Genomic DNA, 24,361 nt, shown 5'->3' on the forward strand with positions numbered 1-24,361 from the left:
CATTTCTCGAAAATAAACTTGAATATATTTCCTGAAACTGCCAGTTGTATGACATTATGGTCGTACAGTGTGTTGTAATAACCCACTTCTGCTGACCTTGCAAACCACAAACCAAAAAGTCATCAAAATGCAGAAAAGGCATGAATGATCCCATAATAAGACATTCTGTGAAAGTATTTCCATTCTTATTTAATTTAAAAACCAAGAGGCAAGTCTGCTCATGTCCTGAAACACAGTGTATATGATTAGGCTCAAATTAACTCCAGAGAGAGTGGTAGGGGGTGTGGTCAGTGAAGTGCATATCTGTTGAGTCAATCTCTCTCTCCGAGCATTCAGCCGCTGCTATAACTGAACACAGTGACTGCTAACACCACAGGAGTAGTTTGGTCTGCGTTTGGACAATTTGGTCGTACATTTGAGGTAAGAAACCACTTCATTTACAAAGTAGTTTTTCATCTTTGGTAGTTTAAGATACAGAATACCAGCAAAAGGGACTTTATTCTCAGTGTAGTCTATTTGGTTCACCAATGTGCCTATTCGTTTAGTTTTTCCTGTTCAGTACCACTTTATTTTTTGATTTCACACTCATAATCCGTATCATGCGTTCTTAATTAAGGCTCCGCGCAGCTGATCTCACTGTGAAAGCACGCGCACCAAATGTAGCCTGGAATTAGACAAAGTGGGCTGCCGGGAAATAGCCTGCCCACGTGAGAGTGTAACACTTGTAAATACTGTGGCAGGAATGTTATAGGAGCAGTAACCACTGTATTTAGTTTGCCATTTGTTTATATTAGTTTATTCCTAATGAAACACTTTCCTTTCTTCTACTCCCTGTTTATTACGTTTTCTTTTATGGACTACAGTTCAAGTTCAACAAATTGAAGGTAGTTGCTGTGTCTCAAATTGCACACTTCTGAACTTAGATTAGCTTTTAGTGTTTAGGTGCGTCCCAAGTCCTATATTGAGATTTGGCAAAGGTGTGAGAGAGAGGAAGCGCATTTCGTGGCATTTGCAAGCAATGGCAGACCACTTCCGGTTGCAGCTGCAGATGCCACTACTTGCTGAGGCATCTGCAGCTGCTGAAGGGGAGTTAGTAGGCTACCTGCCAAGGGCGCCGGAAGCAGGGGGGCCAGGGGGCCATTGCCCCCCCCCACACTTTACAGCCCTGCCCGACAGCAGCGGATGCGCGGAACACTGTACACATCCCGTTTCAATAATTCCCCTCTACTCTAAAGTCGCATCTAAAAAGAACGCGATCTGATCTAGCTGTGTATATTTTGTTATTTTTGATTGTTATATTCAGGGGTGCACATAACTGGTACGCAGGTACGCATGCGCGGCAACAATCTGAAATGCGTACCGTCACTTGTGTCACAAAGCGCATTTGCGTACCGACGTACTTGTCAAGCTTTTCTAGAAGGCGGTTAGATCACCGGTCTCCGTGTGCTGTGCACAGACAGGGCTGCTGTTAACGTCGGTCTGTACAGCAACCCCGTTGACAATCGCCAGAAGTTGGAGTACCAAACACTGACACCAGGTACTCATCTGAGTACCTCACTGAGAAAGTTGTGTGCACCCCTGGTTATATTCAATCTCATTAGCTGCAGGCATTTTTGAAGCTTGTAAAGGGAAGATGACAGCTCTCACTCGCCACTCTGCTCTTCCACAGCTTCCTCCTGAACACCCTCTCAGACTTTCAGTTGCGCGCGCTACCAAAGAGACACGTTACCACAGAGGGGACACATGTTTATGTATAAAATACATGAAAAAGTGGATGTTGCATAATAGGTGACCTTTAAGACATCAGTACATGGTCAAAATTGACGCCCAGCTTAAAGGTAGGGTAGGTAATTCACTTCAGAAACACTTTTTGTTATATTCCATGGAATGCTCTTAACATCCCGATAGCAATGAATATATTAAATGCTTTGACAATAAATACATTCAAAAATGTCATCTGTGGAAGCCGTGGCGCTGTAAAAAGCACGACCAATCATCTGAGCCGGCCCGGCTAAAATAACTGGATGGCCTACCTGCCTGTCAGCCTTCCATCTCGTGCACAAACTTATCTCGTGCCCTCATTGGTCATGTGCGCGTACGTGTGTGTTGGAGGAGGGGCTCTGTAAGGAAGTCTGAAGGAGGGGGCAGATTTTTTTCGGCTGCGTACTTTCAAATTCTAGCGCACTCGAGCTGGTTTCTCCATTCTTACCTACCCTACCTTTAAGTGTTAAGGGTGCACAACATGGCAGTGTACTATGGAAAATATCCGAATTGAGACACGTCAAGTTTTTGACGTCACATTAACGTAAATGTATGTTATTTTTATAGATAAACATAGATAATACTAAAGAAATAAGAGTGGATAATGTTGGTTGTTTTCTTTATGGTGACAATGTAAGTATTTTGAGAACCATAACCTTTAGGCTATCTTTACATTACTGCTCACACATAGCCAGACCATGGTGAATCCTTACTACATGCCAGTCTATTTATTGTCAGAAATTTCCTCACACATTAAAATCTTATTTTTATTTTAATATATTTTTCCCTGGCCCACATCCTACAAAACATGAGAAACTACGTAAATAATTGGGAAACATTTGGACTTTGAGTTTGGGGTTAGAGACAGGTCCTCACTGATTTAAGAACATCTCTTGAATAATTCAAAGCAAATAACTCAAACACTGAAAATGTGTTAAGTCAAGGGGAGTTTTGTGTTGTTCTAATGGGAGGATGGATGGGTGATTTTTTTTTTCATTCAGGGTTAGAGCAACTGTTTTATATTTGTTTCCCTCACTGGCCTCTTTCTGCCCTCCAGCCAATATTGCATTCTTTTGGTTAAAACAACACAGGAGACGCAGCTCAAACTTTCTTCTTTCGTTTCTGTGTCTCTCTTCTCTAGCGGCACAAATCCTGCTTACGCCTGATTACATTACATGTTACTTTAAATATTTAAGCTATGACATCGGAGCCACGAGTGTGTGTGTGTGTGTGTGTGTGTGTGTGTGTGTGTGTGTGTGTGTGTGTGTGTGTGTGTGTGTGTGTGTGTGTGTGTGTGTGTGTGTGTGTGTGTGTGTGTGTGTGTGTGTGTGTGTGTGTGTGTGTGTGTTGTGTGTGTGTGTGTGTGTGTGTGTGTGGTGTGTGTGTGTGGGTGGGTGGGTGGGTGGGTGGTGTTATGTGGTCATGTTAATTTGTTGACAACTTCCAGGGGACTTCCTGTAGGCTTCGTGAGTCACTACCAACTGTTTGTTACATGGTGATGTGGGGATACATGGCCCTCACACACACCCACACAGTACCTGGCTTCATAGGGACTTGCATCAATTATTTTAGGGAGACTGGGGATAATACCTATGGAAATAACCCACAGTGGTTTGTATTTGGGGAAAAATTCCTCATCTGGTCTTTGTTCTCGGCGTCTTGCAACATAAATTGAAGTATTAAAAGTAGCGGGCCAATGGATTAAAAAATATAATCAAGTTAAACCCAATAATCTGGAATTCATTTATATAAATCACAAGTGGAAAATACAAGTATTCAATTGTATTTTGGTGAGAGATTATTACATTGTGTTGTAAAAAATGAAATGACAAACTTGTAAGAGAAATGCTTTTTACTTTATAATAACATGATTTCTGAATATTTCCTTGTTCTTACTCTTAGCGCCTTCAAATTAAGAAAATGAAATTGAAGTGTTAAAAGTATCTTTCTCTTCTTCTTCTATGTGTCTGCAGCCCTCGTTTGTAGAAGTCATGTTTTCCAAAGCCACTGCCAACTTCGTCCATCAGATTGACCCTGAAGGAAGCCTCATCCATGTGTCGCGAGTAAACGACTCAAAAAAACTGGTTCCTATTGGACTAGTTGTCAAACGCAAACGCATCTGGTTCTGGCAGAGCCCCAAGTACCAACCCACAATTTTCACCCTCAGCGACTTGTTGCAAGGCGGCCAGGTGCTAAGTCCTGGTAAGTCTGCATATACAGAAAAAAAGGGAATAGAAATTGCTCAAGTATTTCCATGCCTCCTTATTGTAAGACACATTTACCCTCACACATATCCAACATCACATGTGTTGTCAGGAGTGTCCGAGACAGACTTTCTGACCTACAAGGGGACGTTTAGAGACGCAGTCTCCGGGAAGCTGGACCCCGAGGTTGGCCCCGTCGGTGGAACACTGGAGGGCCACGGCTCCTCCGAGCTCCAATCATGTTTTGGCAGGATGTTGAAAGAGGAACTGGATGTGAAAAAGCTGTTACGGGACTCCAGCAGCAGGTTATTCATAATTTCCGTATTCATGATTCACACATTGTGGACAGTGAGCAGAAGGTGAAAGGGTGACAACTTTATCATTCATGAGGGGAATCAATGTAGTTAGACAACACATTTGACACCTCAAACCAGTAACATGCAAACCACAGAGTTCAAGAGTGTCATCTTACTTAAATACACTGCAATTGATATGTCTTTGGTTCTAGTGATTTGGTTTCTAATGTGAATAGCATGCTGCAGGACCTAGGAATAAGTTAGCACCTTATTACTTCTGGCTTACTCATATTGTTTTACAACATAAATTACATCAGTAAATACCCCAGTGATTAATGTCTGAAGCCTCTATGTGTCATAAAAACAGTGGTTGTTAACAAGTGACCACTAAAACTCATCACGTACATCATCAGCCGCCTTTAGCTCAGCGGTGGTTAAGTGAAGCCATGCAACTGTGATGTTGTTTGTCTTGAATTCAATGTTTTATATGTGTTCTGGGTTAAATTCCCCAAATAAGGCCTGTGGTTAATACAAGCTTAGTAGATTTACAAATCCAACATACAATATGTCAGTAAGTACACCACTGATGAATGTCTATAGCTTTTAAGTGTCTTATTAACAACTTCATAAAATGAACGTCATCCCGCTCAACATTAGCCGCCTCTAGTGTAGCAGTGTTTACATGATGTGTTTTTGTTCGCTAATAGCCTTTACGTTAGCTATAGCTATAGTTTTGCTATTTACTTTTAGCAATTTGCATTTACACTTCAAAAATCGTAAAAGTGGTGTTAATATGTGGAGATTATCCTGCTGAACTAAATATGTAAGTATCATAAACGTTGCTTTGCCAAAGATCTTATTGTCTGCAATAATACAATTGCCTTTTGTCGAAGGAGCCTTTGGAATCTAATATTCCCGCCAGCTTACAAAAATGTGTCATGCCTTCACCTCTCTACTAATTACTGATAGATTACACCTAAATACCACGCACATACACTACATTGCCATTGTAATTCATACACGTTTTTATTTTGCGTCAGGCTGGTGGACATGCAGAATAATCTGGTGAAGCAGATGGAGAAGCGAGAGGAGGTGCTGGCAGTGGTGAAGGAGAGGATCCTCACCACCACCCCCTGCTCCATCACCCAGAAGAAAAGGGAGCAGTGCATCTTCCAGGGGCTGGTGGGCCTGCTAGGGAGCCCTGCTAAGGTGGGTGTGGAGTGTGAATGTGTGTATTTTCAGAATTCAATAAAACTTTTGATATTGTTTATTTTACTGTAATCTGTGCCATTATTAGACAATGAATCAAGTTAACTAATGATTATGAATGCTTTTTCATTATTATGTATACATAAATTACCTTTCATTTACTATATATAGTGTTTTTTTATCATTAACAAAAGTGTTGTACACTTTTGAGAAATAGTTTGACGTATCTATTAATGATGGTTTAATAAAGTGACAGCAATGTAATATTTGTTTATTTTTCAGTAAGATTGTCACTTAAGTACCTTTTAATTTAAAATTCCTGGCCTGTGTGTGTATTCTCAGTTGTGTGTGAAGAACAGCAGCAACATTGAGGCGGACAGCGACGTCTCCTTGGAGATCCCGTCTGGAACAGTTATTGCGTACAGCGTCCTGGAACTGGACATTAAAAAGGATGGACGCTATGGTGAGTGTGTGTGTGTGTGTCATACTTGCCAACCCTCCCGATTTTCGCGGGAGACTCCCGATTTCATTGCCCTCTCCCGGTTTCCTCCCGGGGTCATATTTCTCCCGCATTTCTCCCGATTTCTGACAAAATCAGATTTACTCAGGACTGTTTCCACTCGGACTTTAATACAGCTACACCATTGTTTGGTTTCCATGGTAGCGGGTGAGGAAGATAGTCACAGCAAACAGAACAAGAATCGACAATTCTACCCTCTGCTCAGTCCTTTCCTGTAAAATACAGGTCCAGCCCACACATATGGTGCTACAGGCCGCAAGGCAGTGCACTTACAACTACAATAAGCTTGTTAATGTTAATCTAATACAGCTCCGGCGATCCACTAGCACCCCCCCCCCCCCCCGGTGGTTTTGGAAATGCTCCCGATTTCTGAGGTCTCAAGGTTGGCAAGTATGGTGTGTGTGTGTGTGTGTGTGTCTGTGTGTGTGTGTGTGTGTGTGTGTGTGTGTGTGTGTGTGTGTGTGTGTGTGTGTGTGTGTGTGTAAAAAAAAATGGGGTCATTGTGACAAAAATGTTCTAGGAAAATGGGAACTGTGAATCACATTTTCACTTCTCTTTAGTTTGACAAGATATATCAAAAAAAAATATGGTATTCATTCCATTCCATTGCGTACCAACATCTGGATCTGCGGCAAAAACAAAAACAGTTTTATTTTCCATGAACCAGTCTTTAAACACTGCCAGAGCCAATACTGTGCTCTCTTAAGTGTTTACTTCCTGTCTCACCTCTGTAGTTCTTCTGACGTCCAGTGCGCTGTATTTAAACCTCTTTCTTTTCTGGGAACAGTTCAGCCATCTTGAAACCAACGTTTTGTGCTCTCCACAAATACAAAAGTTAATATTCAAAAAGTATTCCATGGTGTTTTTTGATGGATGATACCTAATGTTGAAGTTAAGGCGACCGGACTTCTTTCCGCTGATTGAAGTGACTGCACATTGTCCCTTGATCCTCCCTAGCAACGGTCATGTTATCCTTAACAGCTGTCTGTTAGCGAGTATTACAAATCTCTGGCATAAATCATTTCTTCTCTTTTTTAATTTAATGTTTTTTTTTTGCATGGTCCTTGTTTTTTAAATGCATAATAATAAATACAAATATAGTAAATACTACACTGTATAGAGAAGCACAGTCAAACATCACTTAATATAAATCAGTCCATTTTTTAACATCCCATAGGCCAGGGGTCTGCAACCTTTTTGACCAAAAGAGCCATTTTGCCCCCTTTTCCAACACTTTTTTTTGTCTAGAGCCGCAAAACATATTTGATAGCTTAATAGCTTATAAAGTTGTATAAATTGTTATATCATAGACAAAAACTACAGTTATTTTGCATTTATTATTTATTACATTATATAAAACTGTTTACCTCTAATAATAAACAAAGAACTCTTATAAGGAGAATTAAAAAATATATACACAGGCCTACTTTAAAATAAATTAAACACAGCACTTAGGGAGTCCTCTGCACATTTGAAGAAAATAAATACAATAAAAATGGACCCACTTTGAAATAAATAAAACATATAGCTGCACCCTAAAAAGAGTTAACTGATTGAATTATGACTGAAGATCGTCAGCTGTCTTCCTCTTCCGTGTTTTTCCTCCAATACGTAAAGGCTGCAGCACCTTTGACAACTTCTCTCCACATATCAAACATACCGGTAAGCCAGCATCGTTTGCTGTGAAAGCAGATAACTCTAACCACGCAGAATTAAACCCTCTGTGTTCCTCCGATACTTTTATTTTCTTTGATGTATCCATAGTTCGCTCATCGAGCCGGGGGTCAGGTTATTCACCTGCAAGAAAAGGCGCTGGTGCGGGACCGTAGCAGGATGTGACGCATCTTTTAGTTGACCTAATTAAAACCGTTTAGTTTTTTATTTATGTGTCACAGTATCACCTCAAAATACAGGATACGAAACATTTTCAACCGTGCAACAACATTTAAATAGTCCTACAAATACTTTTATTTTATTTCCTTCTTATTTTTGTCTAAGCTCAAGGGAGCCAGAGCAGAGGGCTTAAAGAGCTGCATGCGGCTCGAGAGCCGCGGGTTGCCGACCCCTGCCATAGGCTGATATTCAATAGTGAATTGTCTGATTTTGTGTTTTGACTATGTGATGTTGTGTGTAGATATATGCCTACGGCCTGGAACAATAGGAGGCATTGAAGCAGACTCGCCTGAGTCCTGGCCATCCCAGGATTCCTTGGATTGGGTGGACGGCATGTTTCCAGAGAAAGTAGCTTTGATGCTAAATGGTTTGTGCTTTTTATATATATAATAAGTCAGTTAATTGGAAATAACTTTAATGGATAAGCTTCCATTTACACTTTCTATTTTGGGAGAAAATGACAGACATTAAGGAAGTGATGGAAAGGAAATAAGATCCCTTTTCTGCTGCAGATGGCTCTGTGGATTTAATGTTGGGTGGAATTGTGGTTGGTCTGACCAGCATCAGAATATAAAACTTCAACTTTAAGTACAATGCTCAAGTCAGGGTACTTTGAAATGATTTTGGATTACTTCAAAATAAAACATTGAAATATTGCCATTTCTTCTCTTTCAACATCTCAAAAATGTTTGCAAATTCAGTGTTTCCCTTGGGGCAACCATGTTTCCCTTACAAAAAACAGTACTGACACAAACTACATGTGCTGTCTTTATTTAAAATAGAAAATGTTTTAGAAAATTGCCATGTTTCGAAGACTAAACAGAAATATATTTTCTATTACATAGAAATCCTTAGCAAAGTAACCTCAATCGTATTGCATATTTTTCCCACAGTCAATCTGGGTTTATGAGGCTGCAGTTCACTTTTTTTGCAATTTGATTTCATAATTCTGATTACATGTTATACATTCTTTCCCAACTCTGACTATTACTAGTAGGTCTTTATATATCTGTCATTGTCAGAAATGTACAGCCCATTATACTAATATATACATAATATTTTACAGTTTGCCAAATAGTCTTCTTCTATTCTCAGATTTTAGTTGACAATTCACACTTTTCAACTCAAACTAACTTATCAGTTATTCCCAACTAAAAGTTCAACTAGCAAGAAGCTAAAGAGGACAAACCCTTACCACAAATATTTAGAATGAGTTAATTATGCAACTGTGTTTGGGTCTGCATTAAATATACATGATGTTGAAAAATCATACTATTTTTGGCGAATTACAAGTAAGTCATGACTGAGTTACTTCCATTTTAACGTGTCATGAAAACTGTGAGTGTAATTGCGTAATGTCTTCAATAATTGTGGTAGTAGGGGTTTACCAAGAACTCTGTACCTGTTTGTAAGAAAGCGGAATATCCCAAAATTAAAAGGTTGCAGTACTATTTATACATTTGGAGATTAAAACGAGTGGATAATGTATGTAGGTAGACATAAGAATGAGACGTGTTCAGTTTGAAACCTGACACAGTATCTCCCTTTTTTTACAGGATCACATGAGATGGATCTTTCTCCTCTGGCAGAGCTCCCCCAGTCCACTCGATACGCTTTGTTCAAGAGACTCCAAGAGACTCTGAGGGACAGAACTGCCCTGTCACATGTTGAGTGTTCGGTGAGTGACACTCTGACTTTTGGTAGGCAAAGGTCGAGTTCACCGTGACCTCCCAAAACACATTTTGGCCATAACTGTCACGATTCAGGAAAAGGTAGGACCCAAATGCAGTTAAAAAGGGAAGCGGGTTTCAAAACAAAAGCGAGCTTTATTTAAACAAAGCTGTTGGCATGAAAAAACAAGACAAAAACCGTGAATCAAAAACAGGTAGCATGAGGTAAGTGACTAACATGGAGAGTGAGAAAATACAACGAACCGACATGGAGCACAGGGGAAGACAAGACTAAATACCAGAGGTGGGAGTAAGTCCTACATGTGCAAGTCATGAGCAAGTCTCAAGTCTTGACCTACAAGTATCAAGCAAGTCCCAAGTCACTGTGGTGAGAGTCAAGCAAGTCAAGTCAAGTCATTGCTCAGGTCAAGTCAAGTCAAGTCAAGTCATACAAAATTCTGATGAATAAGCCCAGTTTCCGCATTTAAATCAGTTAAAAGACAGTGGTTATGAAAATGGATTCAACCCACACTATGATCTTCATTACATACACAGTTAATCATTTGAAATCTAATTTAGACCGATGACAATCATATTAGATTAATATTAACCCTAGAACTGCAGACAATATAGCTAGGACTCAATCAAAAAGTCTGTTCAAAAAGGCAGAATTCCAGGTAAGAAAATCATATATGGCATTTACACATATTTAATTTAAAGCTCCCATGTCATGCTTTTCCGGTTATTACCCGTCCCCTTGTGTGTTATGAAGGTTTTTATGCATGTAAACGGTGTGCAGAGTCAAAACCCTGAAAGTACACCCTGTAGCGAGTAAAACTCTAACACAGAAAATACCTCCCCAAAACGCCTCGTTGGAGATACGTCACTGCCCATTTGAGTCTTCCATTTAGTTCCGGGTACCGCCTGATGTCATGCGGTACCCGGAACGAAATGGACCAATCCCGAAGAGCTATGGCCACACCAGCAGCGGCGTGTTCCTCCTCCAGAGGTTCGAAGAACCGGCATTTCACAGACGAAAGCTTCCAAAACATTGCCCAGTTTGAGGCCGGATATGCACAGCTTGTTTGGACCGTTTGGAGCAGGGGAAGATCCGGGTACACAACCTGTAAGTTTGCATTGTTATTTGTGTATTTATCAAACAAGACTGTTTAAATGTGTAAACTGTGTTGGACTGCTAAGCCATTGACACAGTGCTAACTGTGCTAACTAAGTTGCTAGAGTTTCCATATATCAACTCTAATATCAGCAGATGGCCTTGCATACATGTATCTCATAGCAGGAGAATGTCTGCATTCACACACAAAATACCTATTGACAGTATACTCCGGGTGATTTGCCGTGCGGTCAGTCGCGAAACGTAATTACATTATAGCTGGCGTAGCGTGTATGCAACCGATCTAACACACGGAGCTGGAGCTAGAGCTAGAGCTAGGTTTGGTCGGAAAAACATTTTTGTGATGCTACGTTGCTAGCATTTAAATATATCAACTACAATGTCAGCAGATGGCCTTACATGTTTGTCATGGCAGGAGAATGTCTGCAGTCACACACACGGAATACTCATACAGTATACTCCGGGTGATTTACCGTACATTGTGACAGTACATATACTGCATGTATAGCTCGAGGCTAGCTGTATGCTAGCGCAAAACAATGTATTCATGACCGTTACAATGTATGACCGAACGTAGCAGACTACCCGTATAACATTGCAATTATAAACACGTTATTGCTAGCCTAATATGAACCACTAGCTTTTGTTCATAGTAGTTTTATTACTCTACATTATAATTGCCGTTCCTCCGAGCTAACGTTAGCTACCAAGGTAAACAAAGCTAGGTTAGCATATTAGCTGGCAAGCTGTTCATTAGATTGATTAGATAGATCCACACTCCTACCACAACTACTACTAACGAATCTAAAACAACTAAGTTTCTCTAATATTTTGTGATTTGCATTTGATTTCGTCCAGCCAGATCCTGCCGGACAATACATGACGGGGACCGGACTACCACACTGAGGCCTCGTCCTAAAAAGCCCCGGCTGCTATAGGCAAGATGCCGACAACGGGGAGTGATTGACGATATACCGTGTATATATGTATATTTACGTTCATTTTGTACATTTCTAAAAATAAAGTTTAATGGAAATACTATATATAGCAAACCATGATTTGATTTCTCATCAAACAGTAGTAGTTTATAACGGGTAAAAATAACTTACTCTTTGTTATGACCGGCTCGTAGGCCACAACGGAAAGACAAGGAGACATACACGAGTTTACAAAACCACGGCACATTTATTGTGGTAAATGCAGAGATACGTGGTCAGGGAAGAGGATTGCTGTGCTGCTTGGAGGGAGAGAGAGGCTGCTGTGTGACTCCCGGCAGCTGGCTAGCACCTCGGCTCCGGCCAGGTGTCCGTGATCGCGCTGATTAGCCTCTTCAGCTCCACCCCATCGTAAGACAAAGGCCCTGGGGCCGTCACACTCTTCTATAACAACAGTTAAAAATATATATATGTATATAAAATATACGGCTGTACCGACGCCATGATAAGACTGATGTTCGGCTGAGAGCAGCCGTTTAGACATGGGCGCAGCCTCTCTGGTGGTTGACTAATCAGAACAGAGTGGCCGAGCTGACCAATCGGAGCACACTAGGCTCACAGGGAGGGGGGGGCAAGAGCTACAACGAGTCGTTTAGTGGAGAAAGTGAATACTGCTGAATACACATGCTTGACAGAGATGCTGTATGCGAAACCAATGTGAGTTTGGAAAATTGCACAGTATAAATCTATTTTAGTATACCTCAACAATGTAATTATGATCAGTGGAAATGGCCATGACATGGGCCCTTTAAATGTCTGTTAACACTAGAACCGCCAACAGCATCAGCACCTACATAGATATCATTTTCAAATCATTTAATTTGTTCCTCTTCATAATTTCCTTATAAACTAAGTAGGACGATTTAAAACTCAGTTAATTGGGTTAATTTAGAAATTGCTTCAGTTTATCATCATAACAGATAAAAAAGTTCAGATTCATTTTACAATAAATCAAGGAATGATGCACTTCTACAAACAAAAACAACATAATTAAAACATTTAAACAAACTACTAAAAGTAGATGAACTACATTATTCAACAGTTTACAGTAACTTCTGATAACACAGGGGAAATAAACGAGGCATCTCTTTTCCTCTCTCTCTCTCTCCCTCTCCTGACAGCCCGTCAGTATCAGGGTTAGTACAAATGAATCCCTTGGCGGTTCTAGTGTTAATTTACCGTTTTGTCTTCTCTTTGCAATGCTTAATCGATTTGAAACCAAGTCTAACGTAGCTTAAACTTAACGTTAGCTTTCTAGCTAACACAACACATTCACGCACCTTTCTCTGTGGGTTTTTTTGTAGTGACGAATGAAGTTGGATGTTGTGGTGGTCGTGTCACTGATCTTTATGCTGCAGACCCTGCATACCGCTGTTCTCTTCTTATTAGCGTCATCGACAACATAATCCTTGAATCCAAACTTCACTATTTTTGGAGTAACGCTAGCCGCTGCCATGTTAACTGACACTCCTGCCGTCTAGTGGGTTGCCAGGTTTGCGCGCACGGCGCTATAATCACCCAATCACGTTTTAACGAAAAAACTAAACGTAATATCTCACTACAAAAACAAACGCAAATATTTAATTTTAAACAGTCAAGTCCTTTCAAGTCATCTGTCTCAAGCTTAAGTCAAGTCTCAAGTCATGAATACCAAGTCAAAGTCAAGTCAAGTCTTTTATCAATGTTAGTCAAGCAAGTCTCAAGTCAAAAAATATGCGACTCGAGTCTGACTCGAGTCAAGTCATGTGACTCGAGTCCCCACCTCTGCTAAATACACAGAAGGGTAATCACAGGACAAGACACAGCTGGGCAGGGGAGGCAGAAACACAAGGGCAACAGGTGAACACAATGAGGCACAATCAGACACAGGAGGGCAAACACAGGAAAGAAGACCAGACACAGGGAGAACAGAATTTCAAAAATAAACCCAAAACTTAACACACAAAACTCAAATCATGACAATAACTCAATGATAACTTCATACAAATGTCTAATAGGATTAAAGCATTAGGAGATGACATTTTGGACAGACATGGATTTGAATTGCAACAGGACTGGTATGCAGTGTTATAGAGTGTTCGTGTGATGACATCATTTTGTAGGCCGACCCAGATGTTAGCATCGCAAAGGCCTCCTTGAAAAAATCGATGTTTTTTTTTACCATTTCATTTTAGAATATTGCAGAAAATAAAATGTTCAGCAAACACACGTTTATGATACTTAAACATTGTTTTCAGCAGTAAAGACTCCACATATTAACAGCACTTTTATGATCAACATCACGGTTGCATGGTTGCACGTCACCACCGCTAAGCTAAAGGCGGCTAATGCTCGGAAATTAGTCAGCATTATTTTATGTTGTAGAACAAAACATGACAATATCTTAGCCTTCTTACACCTAGATAAACACACATATTATGTAAGGCATCTAAGCAAAACACATGACATAAACAGTTGACTTCAAAGGTAACAAAAGTTGTCAAATGCTCACTCATTTCTACGTTTTTGGAGTCATTACTGGACAACTCTATTCTTTTTCGTGTTTTTTCTATTTCCTCTCCTCTCTGTACCTGTCTCTCTTAGCTGGACGAGTTGTGCAGTGGTGAAACACTGGATATGGCCAAGCATGAGGATCTGTCAGAGAGTCAGAGAAAATTATTGTCAGCCATACTGGAGCTGCTTGGCACAGACAGTGCTGCTGACGTCCCTTTACACCTTAATGCAGCTCACCTGTTGGTCAGTGCCATGGAAGGTGAGGACAAACTTGAGTCTGTAGAGGGCTGTAAGCCATTTTTTTTCTTTTTTTTCTTTAATTGTGAATTTTGAATGTCCATGTTTGTACTAGTGTTTTCCTTCTTAAAATGTTTTAAACATATTTTGAGATTTGGTTGAGCAGGGTATAACTTGTACTTGTACTTTTACTAGTACTTTTATTAGAGATGTGTCTGTTGTTTGTGTGTTTTTAGTGTCAGGATGGAACCCTTGTTTTTTTCTCTGCAAACAGAATCTACCTACGGGTACAAATAAATAACCTGAACCTGAACCTGATTTTCCCACAGTGATTTTAAGCAAATGATGTCAAAAGTTAACCTTGTCATGTTTCATATGTTGTTTTTTTGCAGAGTTGCCTGATGAAACTCTGAGCCTCTTGAGTGAGAGCAGCCCTCATTTTCTGGAGGCCTTCAACACATTGGTTAGTTAAATTGTACTGCAGATTGTTTCATGTTGTATGAAAATGTTATTTGTATAACAATATGAAGCTACAGCTAGGAGCCTCTTATCTTAGTTTATTGTCCCATAAAGGGGAAAGCTGTTGGAAGGGCGAACTAGATAATAGGAAGTTAGTGGGTGCAGTACTGCTTGATTTTCGTTCTTCTTTTGATGTCATTGACCATTCTTTGCTGTTTAGACAAGCCTGCTGTAGCTCCTGTACTGTGGTTATTGTTGGTCAGTACGTTTATAGAATTGCTGTGTTAAACATAACAGCATCTTCTGCAGTGTTTATAACAAGCATGTTTGTTGATCAAATATTAGCCTCACCCGGCCACCGCCTATGTATCCATTTCTCTATTTCTGTCCCTCCAGATGTGCAGGTTAAAGAAGAACAGCGAGCCTCTCTCCATCCAGTGTCTCCCTGTCCTCCTGCAGGAAAACCAGGCCTTCCAGCAGGCAGAGCAGCTGCTCCGCTCCGCTAACGTGGCGCTGAAGAGAGACATCGACAGGCTGTGGTCAGAGACAGGAAGTGAAGCAGGAGTGCTCCCATTAATCCTCTCTCTCTGCATACAGGGACTGGCTCTGCTGTGCAAAGGGCAAAAGTAGTACTTAGTGTCTGCATGTGCACTTTCCTCTTTTGTATGAAATATATTCCTTCCATTTCTTTCTTCATTGGAAAGTGTATTCTAAATTAAGCATGAAATCATTGTATTATTATAGTATTTTTTTCATATTTTCATACTATTGCTACAAATCTTCCCGTTACATTTTTACTTAAATGTATTTTATGAGCAAGCGCTTATTTTTTTATTTAAAAAAAAAGATATATATATCTATATTTTACGCGATGAAATTCTATACTGTTGTAGACATGGTTTATAAATGTTCACTTTGGGGATGTTTCCTTTAATGGCACCTTACATAAACCTGTACTACTATTTCTTTGTATATATTTGTATTTATACAGTACATTTTCTTGTTCACTTACTTGTCAATCAATGAGATATAACATTTTAAAATTAGCAACAACATTTTAAATGTAATGCATGCGGAGGGTATACAAATTGATCAAATATATACATGCATGCAGTATTAAATGCATACAAGTATATATGGATAAACTGCAGACGAATGCATATTATTGCAGAGGTTTTTATTTCCAATCGGGCTGTATTTTATTGCTGCTAATGCTCCTTATGAAAATGTTCTTTTCAACAATTTTATTTATAATGAACGATATTTACCATTCCCTGGAATACTGTCATTGAATACATAAAGCTACCTTATATTACAATTCTTTATTTTCATCTGTGGATTATGTGGATTTTTAGCTATGAAGTTTTATGAAGCTGACGTTGCCTTTTCTCCACTTTCTTAGTTTTGATTGTTGACTGGACACAAATATGTTTTATCCATACTACAGTAATCTATTTTGAAGAATGTTTTACTTTATGTTTTTGTCCATGTCATTGCTCTATTAAAGTGTATTATTTTGTCTTACATATAGGGCGAATAAGCTTTTTATTGTATGATTAGTATCTCCCCAATATGAAGAAATCTGATGAAAAATTATGAATTATATTTACCTTTCTTGGAGTTATTTGAAATAAATGGTTTACATGAGAGGTTAACCCCTGTGCTCTGTGATTTAAAGCTATAAAACATAAATAAAACATTCATTTTATTTTTACTAAAAGTCTTTGCTTGTTCTGAGATTTATTTTTGTATTACTGAGATTCCACACAGCACATTCTTTATCATGCATATGTGAGTCTGGATTCAAGTAGTAACAAGCAAAAGAACGATAAGTATTTTCTTGTGTGTATACCATATCTGCCACCTCTGTACAAGGGTATATGCTTTATTCTCACACATGGACCATGGTACATCCACTCAGGTGTTTCCACTTACGGCTGATTAGACCCTTTAATAAAATGGATGTTACACAAGAACACAAGTACAGACAGAAACACAGATTGAGAAAAGCCCTGTGTATTTTCCATGGATGTAGAGTATTTTTTTTCACAGAGCACAAAATATGAGCTGTTGCTGCACCTGTTAGGGTGGCACAACTTATACGATTGTATAATAACTTTACGCACATGGGTAGGGTTGGTAATTACTTTAAAAATACATTTTGTTACAATTCCTTATACCTTAAAATGTCATCAGTAGTATTGCAGCATTAAAGTACTGTAGCCTGATTACTTTACATTGCTTATGAAAGTACCTCACTATCAATGTGTAAATATATAAGAGAAACTAAATAACAATAAGAGGGATGTTACTCTAGTGTATTATGTTAGATAACAGAACAATGGGACCTTAGAAAAGAAGAAACCAAGATATTAAGGATAAGAAATGTGTCACCTGGTCAGTGTTTTTTAAGAAACCTGCCTTTCAATAAGCATATTCATTCAAGACTATTGAATTAATATGCTTATTGAGTATGTGGTCTTTGTTGTTGGTCTAGACCAGGGGTCTCCAACCTTTCTTCATCTGAGAGCTACTTTCAAAAAATGAAAGTGGCCAAGAGCTACTTGCATCACATCGCTTACATTTATTCACATAGCCCTCATCAGTTGAATTAAGCTATACTTTTGTACACGTGTGAAATTGCAATACCTAAAGCTTATCAAAAATAAGGTCCAAGAAAACGAAGATTTCTCACATATTATTATGGCCCACATAATAAGTACATCACTGAACATTCACATAAGTGTCCTTAATCACCACCTTACAAGCATTTCACTCTTTTGTTAGTGAGATTAATGGCACTGCATACAGTCCACCATAGAGGTGTATGCTGGACCCACTTAGGTTCACTTAATAGAGTCATTTAAATGTTCATCAGTCGGTCTTGTTCTGTATTTAGATTTCATTCATGTCAGAAAAAGCTGCTTCACAAAGGTATGTAGAACAGAACCAAATAAAGCAGACATTTTCAGTGCTGCTTGGTGAATGTTCTTATAGTTTTCTGGGTCTACAAGGCTCCAGAAATGTTGTGAGTTTTGCTGAGACTTAAGCTGAACATTATTTTGGAGATCTCCACAGGATTGACACTGAACAGTTGTTCAGCCATCTTTTTCTTCTTCTTCTTCGTCTTGACATTAAATTATAAACCATAATAAATCAATTGTATAGGTCTAGCCTCCCTATATCTGTGTGTGAAAATGGTTCCATCCTCAAAAACAAAAAACTAATACTTCTGCAGTCTAGCTGCAGCTTCTAGCAACGGTCTTCTGTTAAAAAAAAGACACACATGACTTGAGTCTGAAAACAGCAGGATTATTTACAATAGCATTATAAAAACAAAAATAGTGCATGTGGGTGCACACTTACATTCTCTGTCTTACTGTTACATAAATCCCATGAATGTATGAGATTAAGTTAGCTTCATCATATCTCAATCAGTGATTAAGTGAATAATAAAGTTTCTATCGGGTCACTATCAGCCTGTCACTCATTATTTTCAGGGAGGGGGCGGGGTTTGGAGGAACGGAGAGGAGACGGTGATCGCGGAAGCTTTCCTCCTGCCTTCACAAACTTTACACAAGTATTTATCAACTGAAAATAGCAAGAGGACATTCATACTCTGCAATCCAAGACTTGATTAAATTCACCAAAAACCTGACATGACGATAACGAGTGTTTTTCAAAAAACACAAATCCCTCCCTGTGTGTCTCTGAGGCGCAGCGACAGGGCCTGATTCAGAGCGGGTCATTCTGCTGTTAGTTCTGGACTCGTGCTGGTGGAGAAAGCAGACTGCTCCGTGTGTGTTGTCGCTGTGCTGCTGTCACGTCTGTTCCTTGATCTCTGCGTCACCGACCATTTGATATTCGTGTGACAGAAAAAAATCTAAAATAAAAAAACGTTATTGTCCAGCCGCGGCCGAAAAATCAATAAGCAACCTTACTACGCTATAATCGATAATCGAGCGGCGAGCTACTGAAAAGCTGCCCGCGAGCTACCGGTAGCTCGCGATCGACGTGTTGGAGAGCCCTGGTCTAGACTCTATAGAGACCAACAACAAAGACCACATACTGTTACCAAAGAAAACGTCTTTGCAAACAAAGAATCACTCTTTTTAGTTTAATAAATGCAGAAGATTAAGATTTATCACGCAATTATTCATTATATATATATATTTTTAACAAATAGTGAATTGTTTAGTCTTTTTTTCATGGCTTTCTGTTTGCAATCTAAATGAGCATGTGTACAATAAAGAAATATAATGTAACTCGACTACCACGTGGGGTCACTGTTGTCGCAACCAGGTCGCAACGATAGTGAGCAGTGGCGTAAATGTCCTGCGACACCAGCATGAAAACACTAGCTGCTTCTCAATAAAGGATTCTTCAGAGCCTCTATTTCAAGGATGCCACGTCATCGAATCCCGCCGAAGGACTGTTCCAATGTACAGGATCCTTGGAATTTTACAGAGGACTGAATCCTTCGTTGCAGGATATTTCAAGGCTGCTCATGTGTATCAAGCCCCCAGGAAGTGCGCCGGACTCTGAGGCTGTGGGTGTTTCTCAATGTCGAGGACGCTTGCTTGGTAGCACATGTCTTCCGAGTCACTTGCTTCAGAAGCGAGGCAACCCTTACGCAAAGAAAATATATTTCCCCATATATTAACTGTCAATATATTGCATTATTTTGTTTTCTGATTTACTGGTTAATTGAAAAGATTTAATAAAGGAAATCTTGCTGTTGGCTACACCAAGTGATACTGATTAATAATCAACATGAAAAACATATTTATTCATATCTACAAAATATATTGAAAATATATTGAAGATATATAGAATAATATATTGTGTTAATATATTACAATATATATATATTGAATAATATATTGTGATAATATATTGTAATATATGGGATAATACATCAGTAATTGCCGCTTTCCATATATTGAGTAATATATGTAAATATATATAATATATTGGTTGTGTATATATGTGAACATACATTTTACTATATATTAACATTTATATGGGGACATGTACTATATATATTCACAAATATATGGACATGTATGCTCTATATATTCAGATTTATATGGGGACATGTATGCAGAATATATTCACAATTATATGGGGACATGTACTATATATATATGCACAAATATATGGGGACATGTATGTACTATATATTCAGATTTATATGGGGACATGTATGTAGAATATATTCACAATTATATGGGGACATGTACTATATATATTCACAAATATATGGGGACATGTATGCTCTATATATTCAGATTTATATGGGGACATGTATGCAGAATATATTCACAATTATATGGGGACATGTACTATATATATTCACAATTATATGGGGATATGTATGCGCTATATATTCACAATTATATGGGGACATGTATGCACTATATATATTCAGATTTATAAAAGACCATGTACGTACCATATATTCTGAACATGAGTGCAATATATGTTCACAATGAGGAGAAATGCATGTTCTGATAAAAAAAATCTTTCATTTCATACCTTTATTTATGCAGGTGAATCCCATTGAGATCATTGATCTCTTTTTCAAGGGTGACCTACTGCAAGTAGGTTCCACATGAATACATATAAACATAACAGAAAAACAAAAAAGGACATCATACAGCATATTTACAGTGACTACAGTTTACATAGCTAGTAACATTTACAGGTTCCAACAGTTTCCGATTGGATAGTATCTATCCTTGCTTTAAAAACATTTAGCGGAACCAAATTGCTCAGACTGTTCCAAGTTAGCGGAGCTGCGCATCTAAATGCTATCTTCCCTAAGACAGTCCTAGCAGTTGGCACATTTAATAAAACCACAGCATTCGATCTCAGGCAGTAGCCACTTACAATTCGCCGTGAGATCAGGGAGCAGATGTAGGAAGGAAGTTTCCCTAACATGGCTTTGTATATAAAAATGTACCAGTGACTGAGCCTCCGTACAGTTAGTGAAGGCAAACCTGCCCTTGCATACAGGGTACAGTGATGGGTTAATACTTTACAGTTTGTCACAAATCTCAGTGCACTGTGATAGGCGGCATCTAACTTGACCAGGCAATTGGCAGGTGCATTCATATAGATCAGATCACCATAGTCCAGTACAGGTAAAAAGGTCACAGTGACTAGCCTTTTCCTGGCCTCAAGTGAGAAACAGGACTTGTTCCTGGAAAAGAAACCTAGCCTAACCCTCAGTTTTTTAAGCAGGTTATTGACATGAAGTTTAAAAGTGAGACAATCATCAAGCCAGATACCAAGGTATTTGTAACAGGTAACCACTTCAAGTTTTATTCCTTGTGTAATTAAAATATCTAAAACAGGCTCTGGTGTCTTTTTAGCTTTTGAAAAGAGCATTACCTTGGTTTTATCAACATTTAAAAGAAGCTTAAGCGCTGAGAGCTGAGTCTGAATAATGAGAAGCTTAATTTGTTTTTTTCTATCAATGTGTAACAGTTATCAAAATACTCATTAAAAGAAGGACAAGGAACGAATAAAAGAAAAGGCCTATAAACAACACATTATGTCATGACTCAAGAACATTTTTATGTAATTATGTAATAAAACCCACATTTTGTAATAATCTGCTGCATTCTGTAACAGCCTGAACGCAATATAAAATAAATGTCCCTGCATTTTGTAATAAATTATTACATTTTGCAATGGTTATTACAAAATGCGTGAGTTGCCCTTTTAAAAAACTGTAATATTCATTATGTAACCATAACCAAACTGTAAATATATCCCAAAATTGATGTTGCTATACATGTTGGCTAATGAATATGGTAACACTTGATCTAGTTTTGGCCAATGAAAGATATTCTACTGAAGTATTTTAAAATTATGAGTAAGGATGATTCATGGTTGAATAAATAAATAAACAGTTGTAATGTTATTGTTTGCAACTCATTTTGTAATAACCACAGCAATATGTAATAATATATTTCAAAATGTGGCGACATGTATTACATATTTGCATTGAACTTGTTTACTACATAATGGGCAAACTATTACAAAAGGAGGTGTTATTACATAATGAAGGGAAAATGTATTACATTTTGTATAGGTATAGTTAATAAATGATGCATTGTTATTTCATACAGGGCCAAAAAGAGCAGTCTGTTATCCTATTTAACAATCTTGTTTTTTGTTTCACCTGGTGACAACTTTAAACATGAGCTGATCACTCATTAAAACAATGTCCGGAACAGGGCCAAAAAAAACAGTCTTGTACCCTATTTGATCGTCAATCTTGTTTTTTTCATGCCTTTACTCACAAATTCTTGTGTTAATGGATGTTCTTATATCTGATGTCTTGGTCCCTGGATGGTGGTTTACTACAGCATCTGTGGAACAGAACAATTACAAATAATTAGAAGTTCACAAAAGACAGCAGGAATTATAACAATATCCATAATATCTATATTAAAGCATGGGCTGGCTTGGTGAATAATGTGGGAATACAAATAGTGGAAGAATAGGCTTTGTACATTTTCGTCTGAGTGTGGCGCTACTGGTTGGTATATTTTATGGAATTTGGACCAAGCATCTGCATCTGTAACAGTTCTGTTTAAAACTTTTTTAAATGTAATTGCATTCATCTTTAAAGGTGGGGTAGGTAAGTTTGAGAAACCGGCTCGAGATACACTTTGTGTTATATTCCATGGAATGCTCTTAACATCCCGATAGCAATGAATATCTGAAGTGCTTTGACAAAAAAATCCATAAAAAAATATCATCTGTGGAAGCCGTGGTACTGTAAAAAGCACATCCAATCATTTTAGCCGGCCCGGCTGAAATGACTGGATGGCCTACCTGCCTGTCAGCCTTCCATCTGTGCACAAACTTATCTCGTGCCCTCATTGGTCATGTGCGCGTTCGTGTGTGTTGGAGGAGGGGCTCTGTGAGGAAGTGGCAGATTTTTTCCGGCTGTGTATTTTCAAATTCTAGCGCACTCGAGCTGGTTTCTCCAAAATTACCTACCCCACCTTTAAAAGACTACTTTTATTGAATGAGAGTTTTACCTAGCACAATGAGCCTGGGGTGGTGGGAAGGGAGAACTGGGCCTCGGCATCGGCATCGGCAGGAGTGGTAGTCGCCTATGAGTATTAGAATTTAGATGAACAAAGGCATAGAAAAACCCTGAAATATGTACTGACACAAAGCTACAACCCTCGATTTTGTAAGTAGTAGTAGTAAATACATACGTATATACAATATACAACAATACGCATAATGCAATTAGCAGTACCAGTAATAAAATAACTGAATAAATAGTAGTAGAACCTTTATTTAGCCAGGAAAATCAATTAAGAACAAATTCTTATTACAATGATGACCTGACAGGAGGCAAAAGGCGTCCTGAGGGGATGGGGTTTGGGAGGAAAAAAATAAAAAGACAGACTCCGGGCACTACAGAACCCAGGACACAACACAATGACACAGAGCAGAGATGACAGGCATAGCAGTTAAACATATAAAATCTCTAAAACAATATTGCTGTGGTTCAATCTGTCATTAAAATAATATAGAACATTCATCCATTCAATCCTTCATGGCAAGGATAACTAAGCTGAATAGTGAATAAAGTGATATGTGAAAAGTAAAATGACAGTGAAATTAAATGACAGTGCGTTCCTTACCACTGCGATCTGGCTCCTCTGTCCTCGTATCTTTTGGGTCTGATTCCTCACTACTGATGTCTGCCTCTGCATGGGCCCTCTCTCCTTATTTATTCTGTCTCAGTCACCACTGCTATCTGGCTCCTCTGTCCTCTTGACTTGTGGTTCTGCAGGCTTAGTTCGACCTATGAATTTCAACAATGCTCCTGTAAAATATATAGATATATAGTATTATGGGTCAACATTAAAATAACATACACTGGAGAGCAAAATGTGAAATGCCATTGACTGTAGGCTACATATTATCCACACAATTGTCAGCAGGGGCAATAACAACTAAAATGTGAACTAACTTGAATGCATTAGTCCACAACACATAGCCTAACGTAGAGTAGAGAATGAATGAATGGTTTCTGCAAAATACACAGAAATAGAAATAAGGTTCAAATTACAATAACTAACCAGACGATGGTTATTAATAATAAGCAACAGCAATACTAATTGTTGCTAAAACACATTAGACACGTTGCAAACACACGGCTAATAAAAGCTAAGTTAGCATCTCATCCACACACTATCATAGCTTAACTTAGCTAACTAGCTAGCATTAGCTCAATTCCTGAACAACATAGAAACTAAAAACGGGACATCAAGACTCATTAACACACTGACTGAGCAGGACACTATGCATACAATCTTATAACATTACCAACACTAAAGATCTGCATATATGCTCACATTCTTCACGAACGCATTCTCTCTGTGACGATGGTAATTATGCATGTGACGATGCGCAATAATGTCCTGAACGCACATGTGTAACCAGCTCGAA

The 24,361-nt window shown here is 38.7% G+C and overlaps 1 protein-coding gene across 1 annotated transcript; it reads left to right on the forward strand.

Moving 5' to 3' along the window:
* Positions 1–331: 331 nt before the first annotated feature.
* LOC117491214 (gasdermin-E-like) lies at positions 332–16,585 on the forward strand. The gene is made up of 10 exons (XM_034141081.1): positions 332–420; positions 3,735–3,963; positions 4,078–4,270; positions 5,302–5,470; positions 5,813–5,933; positions 8,125–8,250; positions 9,440–9,561; positions 14,267–14,435; positions 14,806–14,876; positions 15,269–16,585. The coding sequence occupies exons 2-10, from the start codon at positions 3,753–3,755 to the stop codon at positions 15,500–15,502; spliced, it is 1,416 nt and encodes a 471-aa protein (XP_033996972.1). The 5' UTR covers positions 332–420; positions 3,735–3,752; the 3' UTR covers positions 15,503–16,585.
* The last annotated feature ends 7,776 nt before the right edge of the window (positions 16,586–24,361 follow it).

Source organism: Trematomus bernacchii, unplaced genomic scaffold, assembly GCF_902827165.1.
Source record: "Trematomus bernacchii unplaced genomic scaffold, fTreBer1.1, whole genome shotgun sequence".
In the NCBI taxonomy this organism is placed as follows: domain Eukaryota; kingdom Metazoa; phylum Chordata; class Actinopteri; order Perciformes; family Nototheniidae; genus Trematomus; species Trematomus bernacchii.

Bases quoted from the DNA above. Each gene is read 5' to 3' on its own strand.
- LOC117491214 (XM_034141081.1), top strand. From the start codon at position 3,753: ATGTTTTCCAAAGCCACTGCCAACTTCGTCCATCAGATTGACCCTGAA. The intron at 5,934-8,124 runs GTGAGTGTGTGT...TGTTGTGTGTAG, and splicing joins TAAAAAGGATGGACGCTATG to ATATATGCCTACGGCCTGGA. The intron at 14,877-15,268 runs GTTAGTTAAATT...CTGTCCCTCCAG, and splicing joins TGGAGGCCTTCAACACATTG to ATGTGCAGGTTAAAGAAGAA.